Below are 18,741 nucleotides of genomic sequence, written 5' to 3' on the forward strand. Positions count from 1 at the left end.
CAAGCAAGGGTTTTAAAACAAAACCCTAATTCCTCTTTCCATTTTACGAAACGCAAGACAAATACATAATCACCAAACATTTTTGTTTAGTTTCAGCATCGCAAGGACAGAGTAACGAAAAGCAGCATTGCAATGGAGATTGACACAGTGACAGAGGCGGCAGTAATGGAGGAGAAGAGAACGACAGTAAACAACGTGATGTGTCTTTTGACAGACCAAGATAGTGGTCCTATCGGTGCTCCTATGTACCTTCCTTAGAACATTGGTCCTCAACAGCTTCAACTCATCGTTAATCAGCTTCTGAACAGTGCATTTATAAATGAAAAATGTATTGGTCGAGAAATGATATTTTGCTAGACAATACTTTAGGTGTTAATGGGTGGCTAATTACGTGCTGGGGATGACTGATAAGGCTCTGGTTGATAAGCTAACTTATAGTTGATGAGCTTATATCGGATAGCTAATAGCGAATAAGCTAACAGGTTGAATTTGTAATGTTTGGTGAAATTAGTGGGTGAACTAGCTTATAAATATGAAATGACATAAAAATGATATATCTAATGAATATTTAATTTTTTCCAATTAAGACTATAGGGGTAAAATTGAGATAAATAATGATAAGCTTTAAGCTATTTGGATTAGCTTATCAAAAAACGTTATAAGCTCAAGAAAAAGTGACGGTTACCAAACAAGTCTTTTTTAGTCAAATGAGCTTATATGACATAAGTTATAAGGTATAAGCTCAAAACTATGTCTTGCCAAACAAACACTAAGTATAACAAGTTATCACAAATCATTAATCATCCACGGAATGTAATTAACCACTTTTTTAGTACCCATGATTTTGCATATGTCCAAATATACATGATTTTCTTTAACCGTGATTTTTGTTCGAATTTAAACTTGAAAAGTGTGGTGAATGATGCTCAAAATCATGGTTAATTGTGTTTGATTGATGGTTAACGAGTTTTGATATATTATTATATTTATTAACCATCCACTGAATGTGATTAACCATGTATTTGAATATGTTAGTCATCTACATTATTGTCAAAATTATGTGTCATAATAAGAAAGTTCTATTGTTAAACAATTTTGTATAAAAAAAAAAGTCTGGTCAAATTGTTGGTTACTTTTGAAATTCTCTCTCTTTATTTTGTTGATAAATTTGAACAACACGAGAATAAGATAAGCATAGCAAAGATGAAGATGTTGCGTTGGATGTCTGATAAGACTAGACGGGATATGGTTAGAAACAACATCATTAGAGAAAGTTGGGTAGCACCTGTAGTTGAAAAAGTTGGTGTAAACTATGCTTAAGTGGTTTGGGCATGTAGAAAAAAGACCTGTAGATGTTGTAGTAAAGAGAGTAGTTTACATGAAGGATAGTAAGATCCCTAGATGAGGAGATAGACCTAGAAAAACAACTACTAAGAAATATCTTGAGATTAATTAGTTGGATTGAAATATGGTTTATGATAGAACATTATGGCAAAATTTGATTCATGTACCCGACCCCACTTAGTGGGATAATGCTTGGTTGTGATTTTTGTTGTTGAAGTTCTCTTTATATTATGATATAGATTATATTAACATTGATTTTATTGACTGTCCATCTATATTCTCAATTTAGGAGGAAAAATTACCGTATGCTTTTTATATATCAGACAAGGAGCTTCTTGTACCACTTGAAACATACTTGCAGAAACACAAAGGCTAGTCATGTTTGGTTTCAAACAAAGTTATAATTTTTAAAAAAATTCGCTTGTTTGATTTTTACTAATGATATTCTTTTGCTTTGTAATGTTAATTTAACATTATTTCAGTCTCGGTGGAGAAGACATTGCCTATAGTTTGTCAACCTCAAGCTGTTTTCCGGATTCGTCCTGTGAATCGATGTTCTGCAACAATTTCTGGTATGAAAGATGTGATGAACTTTGTTCTTTCAATCATTGTAATGGCACAATGTTCCGCGTAGAATTATTCTACAAGTTGTGTTTATTTTATGCAAAATCACATAAAAGTTAAACGTATGTTGTTTTGCTTTTGAAGATTTTAGCTTAATAGTATATTGTTGTCATTTTATTTGGAATTAATGTCGTTGAGGTTATTTGTAGGTCATGGTGAAGCTGTATTGAGTGTCGCCTTTAGCCCTGATGGGCCGCAGCTGGCAAGTGGTTCTGGTGATACTACTATTCGATTTTGGGATCTCGGCACTCAGACACCAATGTACACATGCTCAGGTTTGATATTTAAAGATGATAAGCCATTCTTAATGTCTACCAAACATAACTTATTCATTTAGGCATTCTTCTCTCTGAATAACTAAAGCAATCAATTTGAATCGTTTGATGCAGGACACAAGAACTGGGTCCTTTGTATTGCATGGTCACCAGATGGCAAGTATCTTGTTAGTGGGAGCATGTCAGGAGAACTTATATGTTGGAACCCACAGACTGGAAAGCAATCAGGCAACGTTCTAATTGTAAGTATTTAAATTATGAAGCTATCTTCTTTTTCTCCTCATAAATTAGTATTTAAATTGCGTGACTGAAGTTATATATGGTGGCATGATAGTGATTATATCATGCTGTTGTGTTGGCCACTACATGAAACTCAATTTGCATCGGTTGCTACTGAAATTTTGGAGGATGATGCAACTATACCAAGTGAATAATAAAGAATGGATTGGTGTAAATGAATAAATAAATTGAAAACAAGTGAATGCAAGAAAGGAACATGACTTCAAAAACTTCATACAGATTCAAACATGATGATCTACTAATGTTTCAATATTCAAAGAGTCAAACAAATATTTTTTTTAAATTTAGGTACTCGAAACTCTAAGCTTTGAAGAATCGCTTGCAGACGTTAACGATTGAAAGAAAAGAGGTAGCAACAGATCATTGGATGCGAGGGTGGCTCTTTATTAATGTAGTGTTTCCTAAAAAAACACGTCTATTATGGAGATATTTTAGATTAACATTAATTGGAGTACGTTCAAAATCAGTATATTTACTTTGATAACAGATGTTTTTTCTTGGCAATAAAATTTGAAATACACTTATTATAGGGCCACAAGAAATGGATTACTGGTATCTCTTAGGAACATGTCCATTTGAATGCTCCTTGTCGTCGCTTTGTAAGTGCCAGCAAAGACGGAAATGCTCGTATATGGGATGTTTCTTTAAAGAAATGTATCCACAAACTTGCAGTAACATGTGTAAAATGGGGTGGAGATGGTGTGATTTATACAGGGTATTTCTTCTTTTCTTGCAATCTCTCTAAATATTTTAGTCCGAGCCTTTCTCTTCGCTCAATCTTCTATTTTCAGACTTTGAATCAAATAATCCTGGTGTTCAGTGATGATATGCTGCAGAGGTTTTCCTTTTTAAGAATAAAATAATGGCTGATTATCCCTCTATATTTCTATATTACTACTTGGGTTCGTTACTTGTTTTGTTACAGATCCCAGGACTGTACGATCAAAGTTTGGGAAACCACGGAAGGGAAGCTAATACGGGAACTGAAGGTAAGCCTCATCCCTTCAAAATTAACTTCTTATATGCTTGATTGAAATTTAATTATCATATACATCTCCTGTTTCTACTTGGTGCCAACTTTTTCTTCATTTAAGTTATTTTGTTATATATTTTGTGTCTTTAATCTGTATCAGGCTACCAGCCTAGCCGGTAATTGAAATTTTACTATTTAAATACTCCAGGATGTTACTAGGTGTTTAATTTGATACATCTTTTAAGTGTGAGTGTAAACTTTCTTTACTATCATTCCAATATGTTAAGATATCGTTTAAAAAGTGACTTTCGTAGTATGATGATCAAACTCTTTCATTTTTCATGTGTCCATGAGTAGATGGAAACTCTCTTATATTCAACCTAATGCCCAATAAGAAATCAGGAACCTTTCCGTTATCAAATTCATTTTAATAAATAAATCTATTTTGAAATTTCTTATTGTTCATTGTTTTTCATTCTCCGTGCAACATTTTAGTCTAAATGATTTTTTTTCTTGTTTAAAAGAAAGTTCATCACAAAACACGAAAAGAACAATTCTAACAGAGGTTTTATTATATCCTTATATTTATTGTATGAAATATTTTGCTTATATTGTATTTTAAAATTCCTATTTGGTAGTGATGTTATCATTTTATTCTCTACTTTTGCATACTATTGATTGGGTTAATTCTTTAGCATTAAGCACTGAGTATGTTCTTCGCATTGGAGTTTTTGATCACACTGGGAAACATTATTCATCTCCAGAGGAAACATTAGTTTGTTTAATAGCAATGTTAGCCCTTTGAACAATAGTTGTTAGGCACGAAACATGTCCTTCTCTGGCTGGCCTTCTTAATGGTGAATCATGACATACATTGTTCTTAGCTTAGAAGAACGATTTTCTTACACCCTCCAATTTATGCTACTGATGTATGTAGGTCGCTCTTGAAAAGGTACAATACAATAAGAGGTAATGCCCCTGAAAGATTGGTCTCTGGATCTGATGATTCCACAATGTTCCTTTGGGAACCCTTCATCAACAAGCACCCCAAAACTCACATGAGCAGGTATTTATTTTTCTTTACCAATTTTACAATATGCCAATGAGAACAAACCAAAATTATCAGTTTTTCAAATTGCAATGTGACTTCAGTTTTGAATCAGTATTGAGTAGAAAACTAGGATTTGGAAGATTTATCTTGCTATATCAGTATGTGTTACACATAAAATGGTTAAATAGGAAGTTCTGCTAAACGTATTGAGATCCTTAATTATTTGCATTTGTCTATCTTTTATTTATTATACATTGTTATCTGTGTTAGTTGAAATCTATGATGCATAGGTACGGGTACGGTACCCGGTACGGGTACTGGTACCGGTACGTCATACGGCAAATTTTAAAAAATACGGGTACGTTGGCATAAAACATAAAAAAAATGTTTTTTCATGTTAATTACTACACTTCTATCATCATATTGCTTGAGTTTTATTTTTTTTTAATGCATCCCCTCTACTATTTTCATCAAAAGAAAGATAATTTTGGTTATTTTGTCAACGCCCGTACATTTTTGCTGCACCAATTACGACAAAATAACTAAGTAAAAATAGGTATGGTTCGGCACTAAGTTACGAGTACCATACGCGTACCCGGTACCGGTACTTCTCCGTGTTTGGAGTACCCATGCTTCAGAGGTTGAAATTGATTTTGTTATCAGACAGATTAAATCACAATTTATCAAGTTATAGTTTTGTTTATATGCATTACGCAAATTCCATTTTTTAGACTTAATGATACAAACTAAACTTGTTTATTGACAGCCTGTCAACCATGTCTATTTTTCTCCTGACGGGCAATGGATAGCGAGCGCATCTTTTGATAAATCTGTGAAGATATGGAATGGCACTACAGGGAAGTTTGTCACTGCCTTCTGTGGTCATGTTGGGCCTGTTTACCAGATAAGGTTTAACATGAGTGATTCAATCGTATTTCAAATTCATTATCGTTTTGTTGCAGATCCCCTGAATCAAATGCTAGCCAAATATATTGTTTCGAACTGTGATTAACCAACTATATTTGACTTTTTCTGTACAGCTGGTCTGCAGACAGTAGACTTCTTTTAAGTGGTAGCAAAGATTCTACACTTAAGGTAACCATGATTCTTGGTTTGGTTTGTCTATGACGATTAGATCACACATCAAATTTCATTTGTAAACAAGAACTTTGACATTGCATTGTGTTTGATTTTCAAGGTTTGGGATATTCGGACTCGTAAGTTGAAGCAGGACCTTCCGGGCCATGCTGATGAAGTATGTTTGTTACGGATGCCAATTACTTGGTGATTTTTAAAAAACAGTTTTCCGCTCTAGTGGCTAACCTCAGTTTATTTCCTTACTGTGAAGGTGTTTTCTGTTGATTGGAGTCCAGATGGAGAGAAGGTAGCTTCTGGTGGTAAGGATAAAGTGTTGAAGTTGTGGATGGGATAGGCTAATTTTTTGGACCATCATTGAGAATATATTCTATAGTTGCTGTATTTATCTCCATGCTGTTGCCGTTGCATGGAAATCAATGGCTGATTACTGCATGGATGCAAGATCATCTTTAAGTTCCACACGATGCCATTAAGATTAGTCACTAAAAGAACAAGTTAATCAAATTGAGTATCAGGCAAAGAAGCTGCTTGAATTGCTTGGGGATATATCATATGCTTGCAAGAATATACATACTTTTCTGATTTATTTTTTTTGTTTCCAAGTCTTTTTTTCTGGTATTATGTCCTACATTGATAGTAGTTATGACATTGTTTCTTAGGGTGTATTTGGATTGAGGGTTTAGGAGGGGAAGGAAGGGGAGGGTTTAGTTTTCTTTTTTAAACTACGGACTATCTAGCATGTTTTTCTAAAATAAATCAAGTGTGATTAAAGTATTATATTATTGTTTATCATGTTAATATGTTAACTTTTTAAAAGACATTATTTCAAAAAAAAAAACTTTTTAAAAGACATTTCATAGTGTCCGTAATTTAAAAATGAAAAGTGAATCCTCCCCTCCTTTCCCCTCCTAAACCCTCCATCCAAACACACTCCTAAAACAACTATGGCAATTTTGTTTTTTTTTTTGGCAATGAACTGAGTGTGCGAGGGCTAGCCATAAGATGGTTTTTGTTTGCCTTGACACTAGTGTTAGAGTAGTCTTTGAATGGAGCACTTCTACATTTAAAATTTGTGTGTAAGGAAAATAAGTTGCATCTGTCTGATTTTATTTTTCCTTCATTTCTCTCTTTTTTATTTGGATTGTCATGTGAAATTTTGAATTACTAATTAAGTGTGTAATTAAGTGTGTAATGTGTTGTTCGTGTAACATTACCCAATTATTAAACCAGTGTTATTATACCTCACATACAATCATGTATATCAACTTGTAATCATGTATTCCCTCAAAAAAAATTGTAATCATGTATATCTAATTGTAAATGATAAAAAAAAAGGGAGTAGTATAAACTATATAAGTCCTGAGTATGAACGTAAAAAGCTAAAGAAATTAGATTTTATTGGTTTTAATTTAAGTAATTTTTGCTAAGTTTTAATCAGACTCTGATGAGCCCAGTTTTAAAGTTTTTAAACTAGCTTAAGTGTAATCAAGTTGTAACCAAGTTCTAATAAGTGGTTTTTGATGATTAAAATTTGAATTTAATTAACGTGGATAAGATTTAGGGGGAGCTTACAAACCTCATCATCTAGATTATCAGACTTGGGAGGAGCTTACAAATCTTGGATCCTGAAGACAACTTGTTAATTAGATTAACAACAATTGTTCTAAATACTTGTGTTTGTAATCATCAAAAACGGGGGAGATTGTTGGAACAAATTTGGATTTTACAATGTCTCTGAAGTTTGATGACAACAAAGAATTAAAAGAACAATTGAATATGTTAATATATATTCAAGTATGTCGGACTTTATCTTCTTCTGGAGATGTCCCTATCAGACTCAGATAGTACATCTTGTCTTCTTCTGATCACGTGCATATATAAACAAAGAACTTCAAGGACAAAAGGAATGAACAGATAATACCGATTGTAGCAAAGGAATTTGATATGTCTCATCAACGACATTATCCATATATCAAGTAACTTTCCAACGTTCTTGATCAAGCTTCTCAAAGACTCAAATTTATGCGTTGGCACATTCTCAACGTCTCTTTTTTCCTTGTCTATATAAGGAGATGAAAACTTGAAGAAAACAAGACTCTCCAATTTAAATTGTGCTCTTACTCTGTCAAATTCATAAGCGCATAAACACTTAAGAATTTCTTACTAATTCTAAGTCTTAAGAGTCTTACTTTGTTTTGTAATTGTTTACACCTCTGATTGTATATCAAGTGTAAAACCAAACAATCTTTTATTTGATTAAGTTAGATTGCAGAAGTCTCTTTCAGTTGTGATTGAGCATTTGGAAGTCTCTTGCTTGTATGCTTGAGCATCTGTAATCTTTAGTGAGTATAGTGAAAATCTCTTGGAAGTGTAAGGAGACTGGACTACTCTTGGTTTGTGGACAGAACCAGTATAATTGATTTGTGTCTGCTCCCTCGCTCCCCCCCCCCCCCCCCCCCCGCTCTCTCTCCCTCTCTCTCTCTCTCTCTGTGTGTGTGTTTAATCTGTTGCATACAAAACTACATCTCATTCAAACTCTGAGCAGTGAACACTTAGAAAAAAGCCAACACAATTCAACCTCCCCCCCCCCCCCCCCTTGTGTTTTTCTTACCTTCAAAAAGAATTGTTAAATACTTGCCTACATTGCTGAATAATGCTTCCAAACTCGATATGGTGAATGCTTCCACCATTGAAAGCGTCTACCACTATTTTAGAATCAAGCAAGAAATCCATACCATCAAAACCCAATTCAACGATCCACTGCAACACTTGAAAAAGACACATTGCTTCACCCAAATCAATCGAACATAATGGAGAGAACCATGTTGCTCTCGCAAGGACAAAGCCGCCATCGAAATCACGAATGCACATTCCTATGCCAACTTTATTATGAGCAGAAGAGAAAGAAGCATCAACATTGCATTTATATCTACCTGGTGTGGGTCTCTTCCATCTAGGAGTGTGAGTAGGTGAGACTGCGCTTTGGTTATCCTAGCACTTGTTCTCATCTTATGTGCGAGCTTTCAATCTTCTAGCATATGCACAACAAGTTCAACTACTTGGCCATTTTTTTCATGGAATTTTTGCCACAATTTTAATTCCTACGCTTTCAAAGACTCCACAGGATGACATTTATTTTATAAATTTGTATTGAGATAACTCAATTTTCTCATACAAATCAAAATAAATTGATGGCTTTGGCACTACATGCTTCCAACATGTACAATGTAACAAGTGCTTATAATTACATGATGTTGTCAGTTAACATTTTGGCAGCTGATCACTTAAATGCAATTTGGAATAACGAGGTTCCTCTGAAAGTTAGTCTTTTTGCTTCGTGTTTGCTCTGTAATCGATTACCAACAACAGATAATTTAATAAGAAGGGACATTCTTCATCATAATGCTCAACTTTGTGTGGGTGGTTGTGGTATAATCGAAGATATAGACCATATATTTCTCTCTTGTGATTTTTTTTTTGAAAAAAATTGGACTGGTATCTCTAATTGGCTCGATTTTACTACGGTGCATCCAAAACATGTGGCAGACCATTTCCTTCAATTTGAAAATGTAGGCGGGTTTCCAAAAAACATCCGAATAGCTTTTCAACTTATATGGTTAGCTTGTGTTTGAGTGATTTGGTGTTAAAGAAATACTCGAATTTTTTGCAATCAAGAGGAATTGTTACAACAACTTCTTGACAAAATTAAACTTCAATCTTACGCGTGGCTGAAAGTAAATAGAATTGATTTTGCTTTTACCTATCACTTACGCTAGCTTAATCCTTTAACTTGTTCGGGGATTACTTTGTAATGAGGTCTTTTTGTCCCCCTGTTTCCCTATTTTTTTGCTATTTGAAGTAATGTGATTTTTATCTTGGGTTCGGCACTCCTTGTGCTGAATTTTCAAGAATTTCGGTAAATATATTTCATTTTAGCATTTTTAAAAAATTGTTCAAAAACAAAAGTAGCACTCCCTCAGTTCCTTTTTAAATGTTGTTTGACTACGAATTTAGCGTTCTTATTTAACTGTCGTTTTGGTATTTTCAAGGTTCAATTTATCACTTATGTCATTTCTCAATTACTCTTATCTTTTTCAATAAAACTAATAATGCTATCTATTTGGAAAACTAAATTTTGTTATTTCTAAACAAAGTTTGTTTTTAAACAACGTAAATTTTATAAAACAAAGTTTGTTTTTTTGTTATTTTTTAAACACTGTTTGTTTTTCTTATAAAACAAATTTTGTTTTTTGTTATCTTCAACATTCAAATCTATGTCACAATGTGAATCTAATATTGGTTGAAATCATAGTTGAAGTCTTAACTTTGATTAAAGAAGTTGAAAAAAAAAGTTATTTTTTTCTTAACTTTTGATTAATGTGAAGTTGAAATAATTTTTATTTTTTTTTACAATTATTAAAAAATATGTATACAATATTTAAATTATTGATAATTGTTTGTTATGAGAGAGGGTAAAAAGGGGATATTAGTCACTTTAGTCCCTGAATAGGAAAGGAGTCGTCATTTTAGTCCCTGAATGCAGATTAATTGCAAAATAGTCCCTGAATGTAGACTCTGTTAGTCAATTTAGTTCACTCTGTTAGTCAATTTAGTCTTGAATGTAGACTCCGTTAGTTACTTTAGACCCTGAAATTGACCGGCAGAGTCTACATTCAGGCACTGTTTTGCAATTTCTCAGCATTCAGAGACTAAAGTGACCACTCATTTCTCATTTAGGTTATGTTTGGTTTGGAGAAGAAAGTTAAAGGAAAGAAAGTGAAAGGATAGATAGTATAAGGAAAGAAAGGTAGAAGAAAGTGAGATGATTGTTTTGGTTGTTTGGTATAAAAGAAAGTGAATAGATTTTTAGAGGAAAGAAAGATATGTATATTTGCAAAATGACAATTATAACCTTAAAATGTTTTAGGTATGTGTTTGTTTTAAATTAATTATACTATCTACACATTTAAATATATTTTACTAATAAATATTAATTTACATATAACATTTGTTAATTTTTTATCAATGTTTTTTTTTTCAAAACATCACGCCAGGAGAAAAAAGAGCATGTTTCAAAATCATAACCTGCTTGCTTACCAATACTTGTTGAAGTTGAACACATTAATATTAATAAATTATAGAGAGTATTTTTGACTTTTTACAAAAAGTTGGTGCTTCTTTGTGTTTTCAGTCCAAAGAAGGGAGGAAAGTTTTTGAGAGTGGGTCCCACCTCAAACTTTCTTTCCTCTTCTTTTTTAAGTGTTGCCAAACCATGGAAAGACAATCTTTCCACAAACTTTCTTTCCCTTCACCTCTCTTTCCTTTATCTTTCTCTAGATCCAAACACAGCATTAGGGATTAAAGTGACTAATTCCCCGGATAAAAAGTATAAAGTAAAAACATATTTTATTGTATGTAAAAATATTGCAGGAAAGGAATTGGAATCTTGGGGGCCAAGGGTTTAAAAACAAAACCCTAATTCCTCTTCCTCCTCATTTCACGAAGCACAGGACAAAATCCTCAATAAACCCCATATACACACAGACACTCTAATCCCCAATCATTTTCACTTAGTTTCAACATCGCAAACACAAATATCCTAGAATCGTCGTAGAATTGAACACAGAGGAACGAAAAATGGAGATTGATACAGTGACAGAGGCGGCAGTAATGGAGGAGAAGAGGACGACAGTCAACAACGTGATGTGTCTATTGACAGACCAAGATGGTGGTCCTATTGGTGCTCCTATGTACCTTCCTCAGAATATTGGTCCTCAACAGCTTCAACTCATCGTTAATCAGCTTCTGAACAATGTATGTATTTTACCCTTTTTTTCTATTTTCTGTGTTTATCGTCTGTTATTCATTTTCGTGGGCCCCGCTAGTGGACGGTAGAATTGGTTCATCGGATTAGTCTATTCTTGGACCGGATACGGAGGTTACTTGTGTCAGTTTTATTATGTCTAAATTCAGTTTCAGTATAAAAAACATTTGTGGAGAAATGATATTTTGACAATAATTTTGATGTTAATGAAGTTTAAATACATGGTTAATTATGTTCAGTGTTTGATTAATGAATGTAAAAAGCTGTCACAGCTCAACAATCATCCAAGGAATGCTATTAACTATTTTTTTTATATGTTCAAATGTGAAATGTACATTATATCTGTTGATTAAGCATCAAAATTGTGTTAGAATATAGTACATGATTTGTGTTCAAATTTCATTTGAAAATTGTGGTTGTCTTCAGTTCAGTGTTGTTGATGGCCGACATCTTGTGAGGCCATTCTTCACATAATTGGCAGCATCAAAAATCTAAAAAACCACCACTGATATCTGCCATGTTGCCACCATGGCTGATTAACCGTGTATTTGAATGTGTTAATCATCTAAATTGCTGTCAAAATTTGTTGCCGAATTTATGTCAAAATAACTTGGCTCTTTTGTTCAAGACAATTTTGTAAAAAAAATAGTCTGATCAAAACTGTTACTTACTTTTGAAGTTCTCTTAATTATAAAAGTATGGATTATATTAACATTGATTTGATTGTTTGTCTGTCTGTTGTCTCAATTTAGGAAGAGAAATTGCCGTATGCTTTTTATATATCAGACGAGGAGCTTCTTGTACCACTTGAAACATACCTGCAAAAACACAAAGGTTAGTAGTCATGTTTGGTTTCAAACTAATTGTCATTTTTAAATCTGTTCACTTGTTTGAGTTTTACTAATGATTTTCTTTTTATCTGTGATGTTAATTTACATTATTTCAGTTTCGGTGGAAAAGGCATTGCCTATAGTTTGTCAACCTCAAGCTGTTTTCCGGATTCGTCCTGTGAATCGATGTTCTGCGACAATTGCTGGTATGAAAGATGTGATGGATTTTGTTCTTTCAATCATTGTAATGGCACAATGTTCCGTGTAGAATTATTCTGCAAGTTGTGTTTATTTTATGCAAAATCACAAAAAAGTTAAACGTATGTGGTTTTGCTTTTGAAGATTTTAGCTTAGTGTATTGTTGTCATTTTCTTTGGAATTAATGTCGTCGAGGTTATTTGTAGGTCATGGTGAAGCTGTATTGAGTGTTGCCTTTAGTCCTGATGGGCGGCAGCTAGCAAGTGGTTCTGGTGATACCACTGTTCGATTTTGGGATCTTGGCACTCAGACACCAATGTACACATGCACAGGTTTGACATTTAAAGATGATAAGTCATTATTCATGTCTGCCAAACATAACTTATTCATTTAATTAAAGCAAGAAACTATCAGTTGATATTTAGGCATTCTTCTCTCTGAATAACTAAAGCAATCAATTTGAATCGTTTGATTGTGCTCACGGTTGCATTGCTAGAAAATGCAACTTGATAGATTGTGTAGTTTAAATCGGTTTCTGATAGATGCCTATTATCGGGGGTATGCTATGAGGAAAGGGGTGGGAAGTAGAGGATCAACACAAGGAATAATAAATTGGTTATTCACACTGTTGAGTGTGGAGCATAACTGTATGCTGAGCTGGCAAGGAAAAGTGGGAGGTGGAAATTACGTTAGGAAGAAATGAAAACATAAGAGGGGAGGAAGGACTAGAAGTGTGACACAGGCAATTTCTGAGCAAGTATATCGGAGGGAGGATTTCTGACTGGTTTCTTTTCTTTTTCTGTTTTGAAGATTTACAGAGGTTTACCTCTGGTTTTAGGAGCTTTATTGTTCCTTAAATAAGTATCTGTTTCTATCACGTTTTGTATCAGTTTTGTACAGTTGTTCCTCGATACTAGGCCACTTACTAGAAATGTATATGTGAGATGAAAGAGAGTCTTCATTCTTTCTTTCTAGCACCGCTTGTTAGCATGCACTCTTTTACCATTCAAAAAGAGTAAAAATTAATCTAACAAACTAACTAATAACATTTTCCATTCAAAAAAAAAAAAAGAAAGCATGCACTCTTATGCATCTTTAAGGAGAATACACTATATATAGTTGTTTGCATTTTATGCAGGTCACAAGAACTGGGTCCTTTGTATTGCATGGTCACCAGATGGCAAGTATCTTGTAAGTGGGAGCATGTCAGGAGAACTTATATGTTGGGACCCACAAACTGGAAAGCAATTAGGCAATGCTCTAACTGTAAGTCATTAACCTTGAATTCTGATTTGTGTTATGAAGCTATCTTCTTTTTCTCCTCATGATTTTGCATTTTAAAGTGCGTTGAGAATAGCCAATTAAGGATATACTGTCAGACTAAAGTTATATATTGTCAGTATAGTCGATGGTGGCATGATAGTGATGAGAGAACACAATTTGCATTGATTGCAACTGAAATTTTGGAGGAGGATGCAACTATACCGAGTGAATGATAAATAATGGATTGGTGTGAATGAATAAATAAATCGAAAACAAATGCATGCAACAAAAGAACACGACTTCAAAAATTTCATACAGATAATTTCATACAAATTCAAACATGATAATCTACTACTGTTTCAACATTCAGAGAATCAAACAAATATTTTAGAAAACAATAGGAACATGAAACTATGAGCTTTGAAGAATCACTTGCAGAGATTAATAATTGAAAAAAGAGGCGAGCAACAGAACATTGGTGCAGGGGTGGCATTTATTTTTGTTAGAATAATTGAAACTGAATTACTTCACTTGTCTTCCCTCCCACACTTGAAAATTATAAAAAATAGAATAAAAGAATATCAGGCTTTATTAATTCAGTGTTTCCTGGGAAAATACATATGTTTATGGAGATATTTTAGATGAACATTGTTTGGACCACGTACATATTTATAACAACTACTTTGGGTCAGAATCAATGTATTTACTTTGATAACAGATGTTGTTCGAAGAATTTTATACCATCCAATTGTATATTGGACAATAATATTTGAAATATACTAATTGTAGGGCCACAAGAAATGGATTACTGGTATCTCTTGGGAACCTGTCCATTTGAGTGCTCCTTGCCGTCGCTTTGTAAGTGCCAGCAAAGATGGGGATGCTCGTATATGGGATGTTTCTTTAAAGAAATGTATTGTACTCTGTGGCCACACACTTGCAGTAACATGTGTAAAATGGGGTGGAGATGGTGTGATTTATACTGGGTATTTCTCATTCCTTCCAAATTCTCAAAATATTTTTGTCGAGTTTTTCTCTTCACTTAATTTTTTTATACTGCATGAATTGAGATATTACTAGAGTAGTTTTGCTGCTAAATCAAGTTTTTATCTAGAACAATGTTTCTTATTCAAGTTTGCAAAAGATTTCTTTAGAGCATGTTTTCTCAACATATCTAGTATACTTTGATCTTTAGGAGAATTATCCCTGCATACCCTCTGTGGGAAGTAAAATCTCATTTTTGTTCCCACTTCCATTTAATGATTTTAACTCGTGTTTATCCTAGTTTAGAGATTACAGATCTTATTTTTGAACTCTTAATTCAACTAATCCAGGTGTTTAGTGATAGTATGGAGGGGTTTTCCTTTTTTAATAATACAACAGTGACTGACTTTTCCTCTATATTATTACTACTTGGGTTTTTGACTATGTTGTTTTGTTACAGGTCCCAGGACTGTACAATCAAAGTTTGGGAAACCACAGAAGGGAAGCTAATTCGGGAACTGAAGGTAGGTCTCATAGTCATACCATCACAACACACAAAAAGAACATTTCTAACAAAGTTTTTTTTTTTTTATACTTTTTATCAGATACTTTGATGTATTATATATTTTATTTCAAAATTCCTTTTATTAGTGATGTCATCACTTTATTCTCTTTTCTTTACTTTTTCATACTATCGTTTTCTTCATATATTGGTATTTATTTTAGGGACATGGGCATTGGGTTAATTCTTTAGCATTGAGCACTGAGTATGTTCTTCGCACCGGAGCTTTTGATCATACTGGGAAACAGTATTCATCTCCAGACGAAATGAAGAAGGTAACTAATAGTTTGTTTAATAGTAATGTTAGCCCTTTGAACAATAGTTGTTAGGTACAAAACCGGGACTTCTCTGCCTGGCCAGATCAGCAATAATTAACCCACATTTCTGGAATTCGTTCACAATATCGTGATCATGTCAAGCCTTGTGACTGAAACCAGCTTCAGGATTGCATTAGTTCAACATCAAGGTTTTTTCTGTAGTGAAAGAAAAATTTGGGGATCAAAGGACTTCATAATGGAAATCAATCTGTAGTGCCAACAGGCAACTTGCTTTTTCAAGATGCTATGTTAATTTATCCTCATATTAAACAAACATAAAAAAAATTACTGTCTTATATTTGATGAAGATGCATATAAAAGTTAAAACAATAGTCATAAAAAGTTTTAACCATAGAAGTCCTAATCTATGAATCAGCAAGACCTATGATGTTGAATTGCAATTGAACAGATAATGTTCAGATTAAGATAGCGAATTCATAGTCCGAACCTGCAAACAGATTGATCTAGTTTTTGAAGTGTGTAATATGTTCCCCCATTCTATATTATTACTTTGGAATAAAATGTATCAGACAACTTTTGAATATTTTTATTGATATATTTATATTATTTCTATTTCTATTTATTAAAAGAAAGTATATCATAATGCCTTTTGCTCAGGATTTTAATTAAACAAAAAATTTGACAGTGGATTTTTAATTAAATTAATAATGTGGTTTCAGGTTAAAAACCCAACATAAAGTTATTTGGATTGTCGATTGGTCCAGTTTATTGAAATCAATAAATATAAAAGTTAATCAAGATTGATAGAGCCCAGTGACATCCAGTGACATGGTTCTGTCCATGTATCTGACTCCATATAATAGGATTCGGCTTTCTTGTTATAAAAATATCGGTAGATTATTTCAAAATTATTCTTAAGAAACAAGAGTTTTCATTGACTAATTTAATGTTATTTAATTTGTATTCCTTGAAGTTTCGACTTTTGTTCTGCTTTATACCTTCCTAATGGTGGAAGTGGAACCATGACATGCATTTTTCTTAGATTAGATGGATAATTTTTTTTCTCGCATTTGATATTTATTATTTTGGACATTTAGGGTGAGACTGATCTCTGATTTATTTTCTCCTTTTGGTTGTTTATTGTGCATTCATAATTATTACTTGAGTAGTTTTCACTTGCAATATATTAATTCTCTGAGTTGTTTTTGCCTTCAGTCAATCAGATACTTGATTTCTCTATTTCACAAGTTCATTCTGTAGGAACTACTTCTTCCATCTCTGTTTTACTAATACCAGTTTATGCTGCTGATGTATGTAGGTCGCTCTTGAAAGGTACAATACAACGAGAGGTACTGCCCCTGAAAGATTGGTCTCTGGATCTGATGATTTCACAATGTTCCTTTGGGAACCCTTCATCAACAAGCACCCCAAAACTCGCATGACAGGTCATCAGCAGGTATTTATTTCTTTACCAATTTCACAATATGCCAATGAGAACAAACCAAAGTTATTAGTTCTTGCAATGTGACTTCAGTTTTGAATCAATATTTAGTAGAAAACTAGGATTTGAAAGATTTATCTTGATATAGCAGTTTGTGTTACACATAAAATGGTTAAATAGGAAGTTCTAATGAACGTATTGAGATCCTTGATTATTTGCATTTGTCTATCTTTTATTATATGTTGTTATCTGTGTTAGTTGAAATTGATTTTGTTGTCATACAGATTAAATCACAATTTATCAAAAGTTATAGTTTTGTTTTTATGCATTTGGCAAATTCCATTTTTTAGGCTTAATGATACAAACTAAACTTGTTTGTTGACAGCTTGTGAACCATGTCTATTTTTCGCCTGACGGGCAATGGATAGCGAGCGCATCTTTTGATAAATCTGTAAAGATATGGAATGGCACTACAGGGAAATTTGTCACTGCCTTCCGTGGTCATGTTGGGCCTGTTTACCAGATAAGGTTTAACACGAGTCATTCAATCGTATTTCAAATTCATTATCGTTTTGTTACATATCCCGCAAATCAAATGCTAGCCAAATATATTTTGCTTAGAACTGTGATTAACCAACTATGTTGACTTTTTTTGTACAGCTGGTCTGCAGATAGTAGACTTCTTTTAAGTGGTAGCAAGGATTCTACACTAAAGGTAACCATAATTATTATTTTTTTGGTTAATATATGTTGGTTTATGTTTGTATAATAATTATTAGATCACATCAAATTTCATTTGTAAAGCAAGAACGTTGACCTTTCATTGTGTTTGATTTTCAAGGTTTGGGATATTCGGACTCGTAAGTTGAAGCAAGACCTTCCAGGCCATGCTGATGAAGTATGTTTCTTATAATGCCAAATACTTACAAGTGATTTTTAAAATGTAATTTTCCACTCTGGTGGCTGACTAAAGTTTATTTTATTGCTGTGAAGGTGTTTTCTGTTGATTGGAGTCCAGATGGAGAGAAGGTAGCTTCTGGTGGTAAGGATAAAGTGTTGAAGTTGTGGATGGGATAGGCTATTTTTTGGACCATCATTGAGAATATATTCTATAGTTGCTGTATTTATCTCCAATCCTCCATGTTGCCATTGCATGGAAATCAATGGCTGACTATTGTGTGGATGCAAGATCATCTTTAAGTTCCACACTACTACAATGCGATTGAAATTAGGCACTGGAAGAACAAGTTAATCAAATTGAGTATCAGGCAAAGAAGCTGCTTGAATTGCTTGGGGGTCTATCATATGCTTGCAATATGCTTTGCTGGTCTTTTTTTGATTTTGTTTCAATGATTTTTTTTTCTCTGGTATTATATGTCCTATGTTTACAATAGTTATGATATTGTTTTTTAAAGACAATTTTGGTTTTTTTCTGTAATGAACTCTGAGTGTGCAAGGGCTAGCCATAAGATGGTTTTTGTTTGCCTTGACATTAATGTTAGAGTAGTCTTTGAATGGAGTACTTCTATATTTAAAATATGAAATGTAAGGAAAATAAATTACATCCGTTTGATTTTTTTCCTTCATTTTTCACATTCTGTTTGGATTGTCATCTTTGAAATTTTAAATTCCAACTGAGACATGAGAAATGAAGTGTAATATGTTTTTATTAATAGCCCAGGGCAAAATAACTTTG

The 18,741-nt window shown here is 33.3% G+C and overlaps 1 protein-coding gene and 1 pseudogene across 2 annotated transcripts; both read left to right on the forward strand.

The window, feature by feature from the left end:
* The first annotated feature begins 1,203 nt into the window (after positions 1-1,203).
* LOC146955367 (notchless protein homolog) lies at positions 1,204-6,253 on the forward strand (annotated as a pseudogene). The gene is made up of 12 exons (XR_015028060.1): positions 1,204-1,299; positions 1,634-1,715; positions 1,827-1,916; positions 2,118-2,243; positions 2,358-2,485; positions 3,074-3,400; positions 3,469-3,532; positions 4,212-4,291; positions 5,334-5,476; positions 5,608-5,662; positions 5,766-5,822; positions 5,916-6,253. The product of XR_015028060.1 is annotated as a notchless protein homolog (transcript).
* Positions 6,254-11,159: 4,906 nt separating this feature from the next.
* LOC146955368 (notchless protein homolog) lies at positions 11,160-18,638 on the forward strand. Its single transcript, XM_085721279.1, has 13 exons — positions 11,160-11,479; positions 12,242-12,323; positions 12,436-12,525; positions 12,724-12,849; positions 13,656-13,783; positions 14,570-14,766; positions 15,225-15,288; positions 15,491-15,601; positions 16,923-17,060; positions 17,431-17,573; positions 17,706-17,760; positions 17,887-17,943; positions 18,039-18,638. The coding sequence occupies exons 1-13, from the start codon at positions 11,303-11,305 to the stop codon at positions 18,120-18,122; spliced, it is 1,452 nt and encodes a 483-aa protein (XP_085577405.1). The 5' UTR covers positions 11,160-11,302; the 3' UTR covers positions 18,123-18,638.
* Positions 18,639-18,741: the final 103 nt, after the last annotated feature.

The sequence above is a fragment of the Medicago sativa genome, chromosome 1, assembly GCF_051527215.1.
Source record: "Medicago sativa cultivar Bolivia chromosome 1, Bolivia_mono, whole genome shotgun sequence".
Lineage (NCBI taxonomy): Eukaryota > Viridiplantae > Streptophyta > Magnoliopsida > Fabales > Fabaceae > Medicago > Medicago sativa.

Coding starts and splice junctions, on each gene's coding strand:
- LOC146955368 (XM_085721279.1), top strand. CDS start 11,303: ATGGAGATTGATACAGTGACAGAGGCGGCAGTAATGGAGGAGAAGAGG. Junction 12,324..12,435: donor ATACCTGCAAAAACACAAAG/GTTAGTAGTCAT, acceptor ACATTATTTCAG/TTTCGGTGGAAAAGGCATTG. Junction 14,767..15,224: donor GATGGTGTGATTTATACTGG/GTATTTCTCATT, acceptor GTTTTGTTACAG/GTCCCAGGACTGTACAATCA.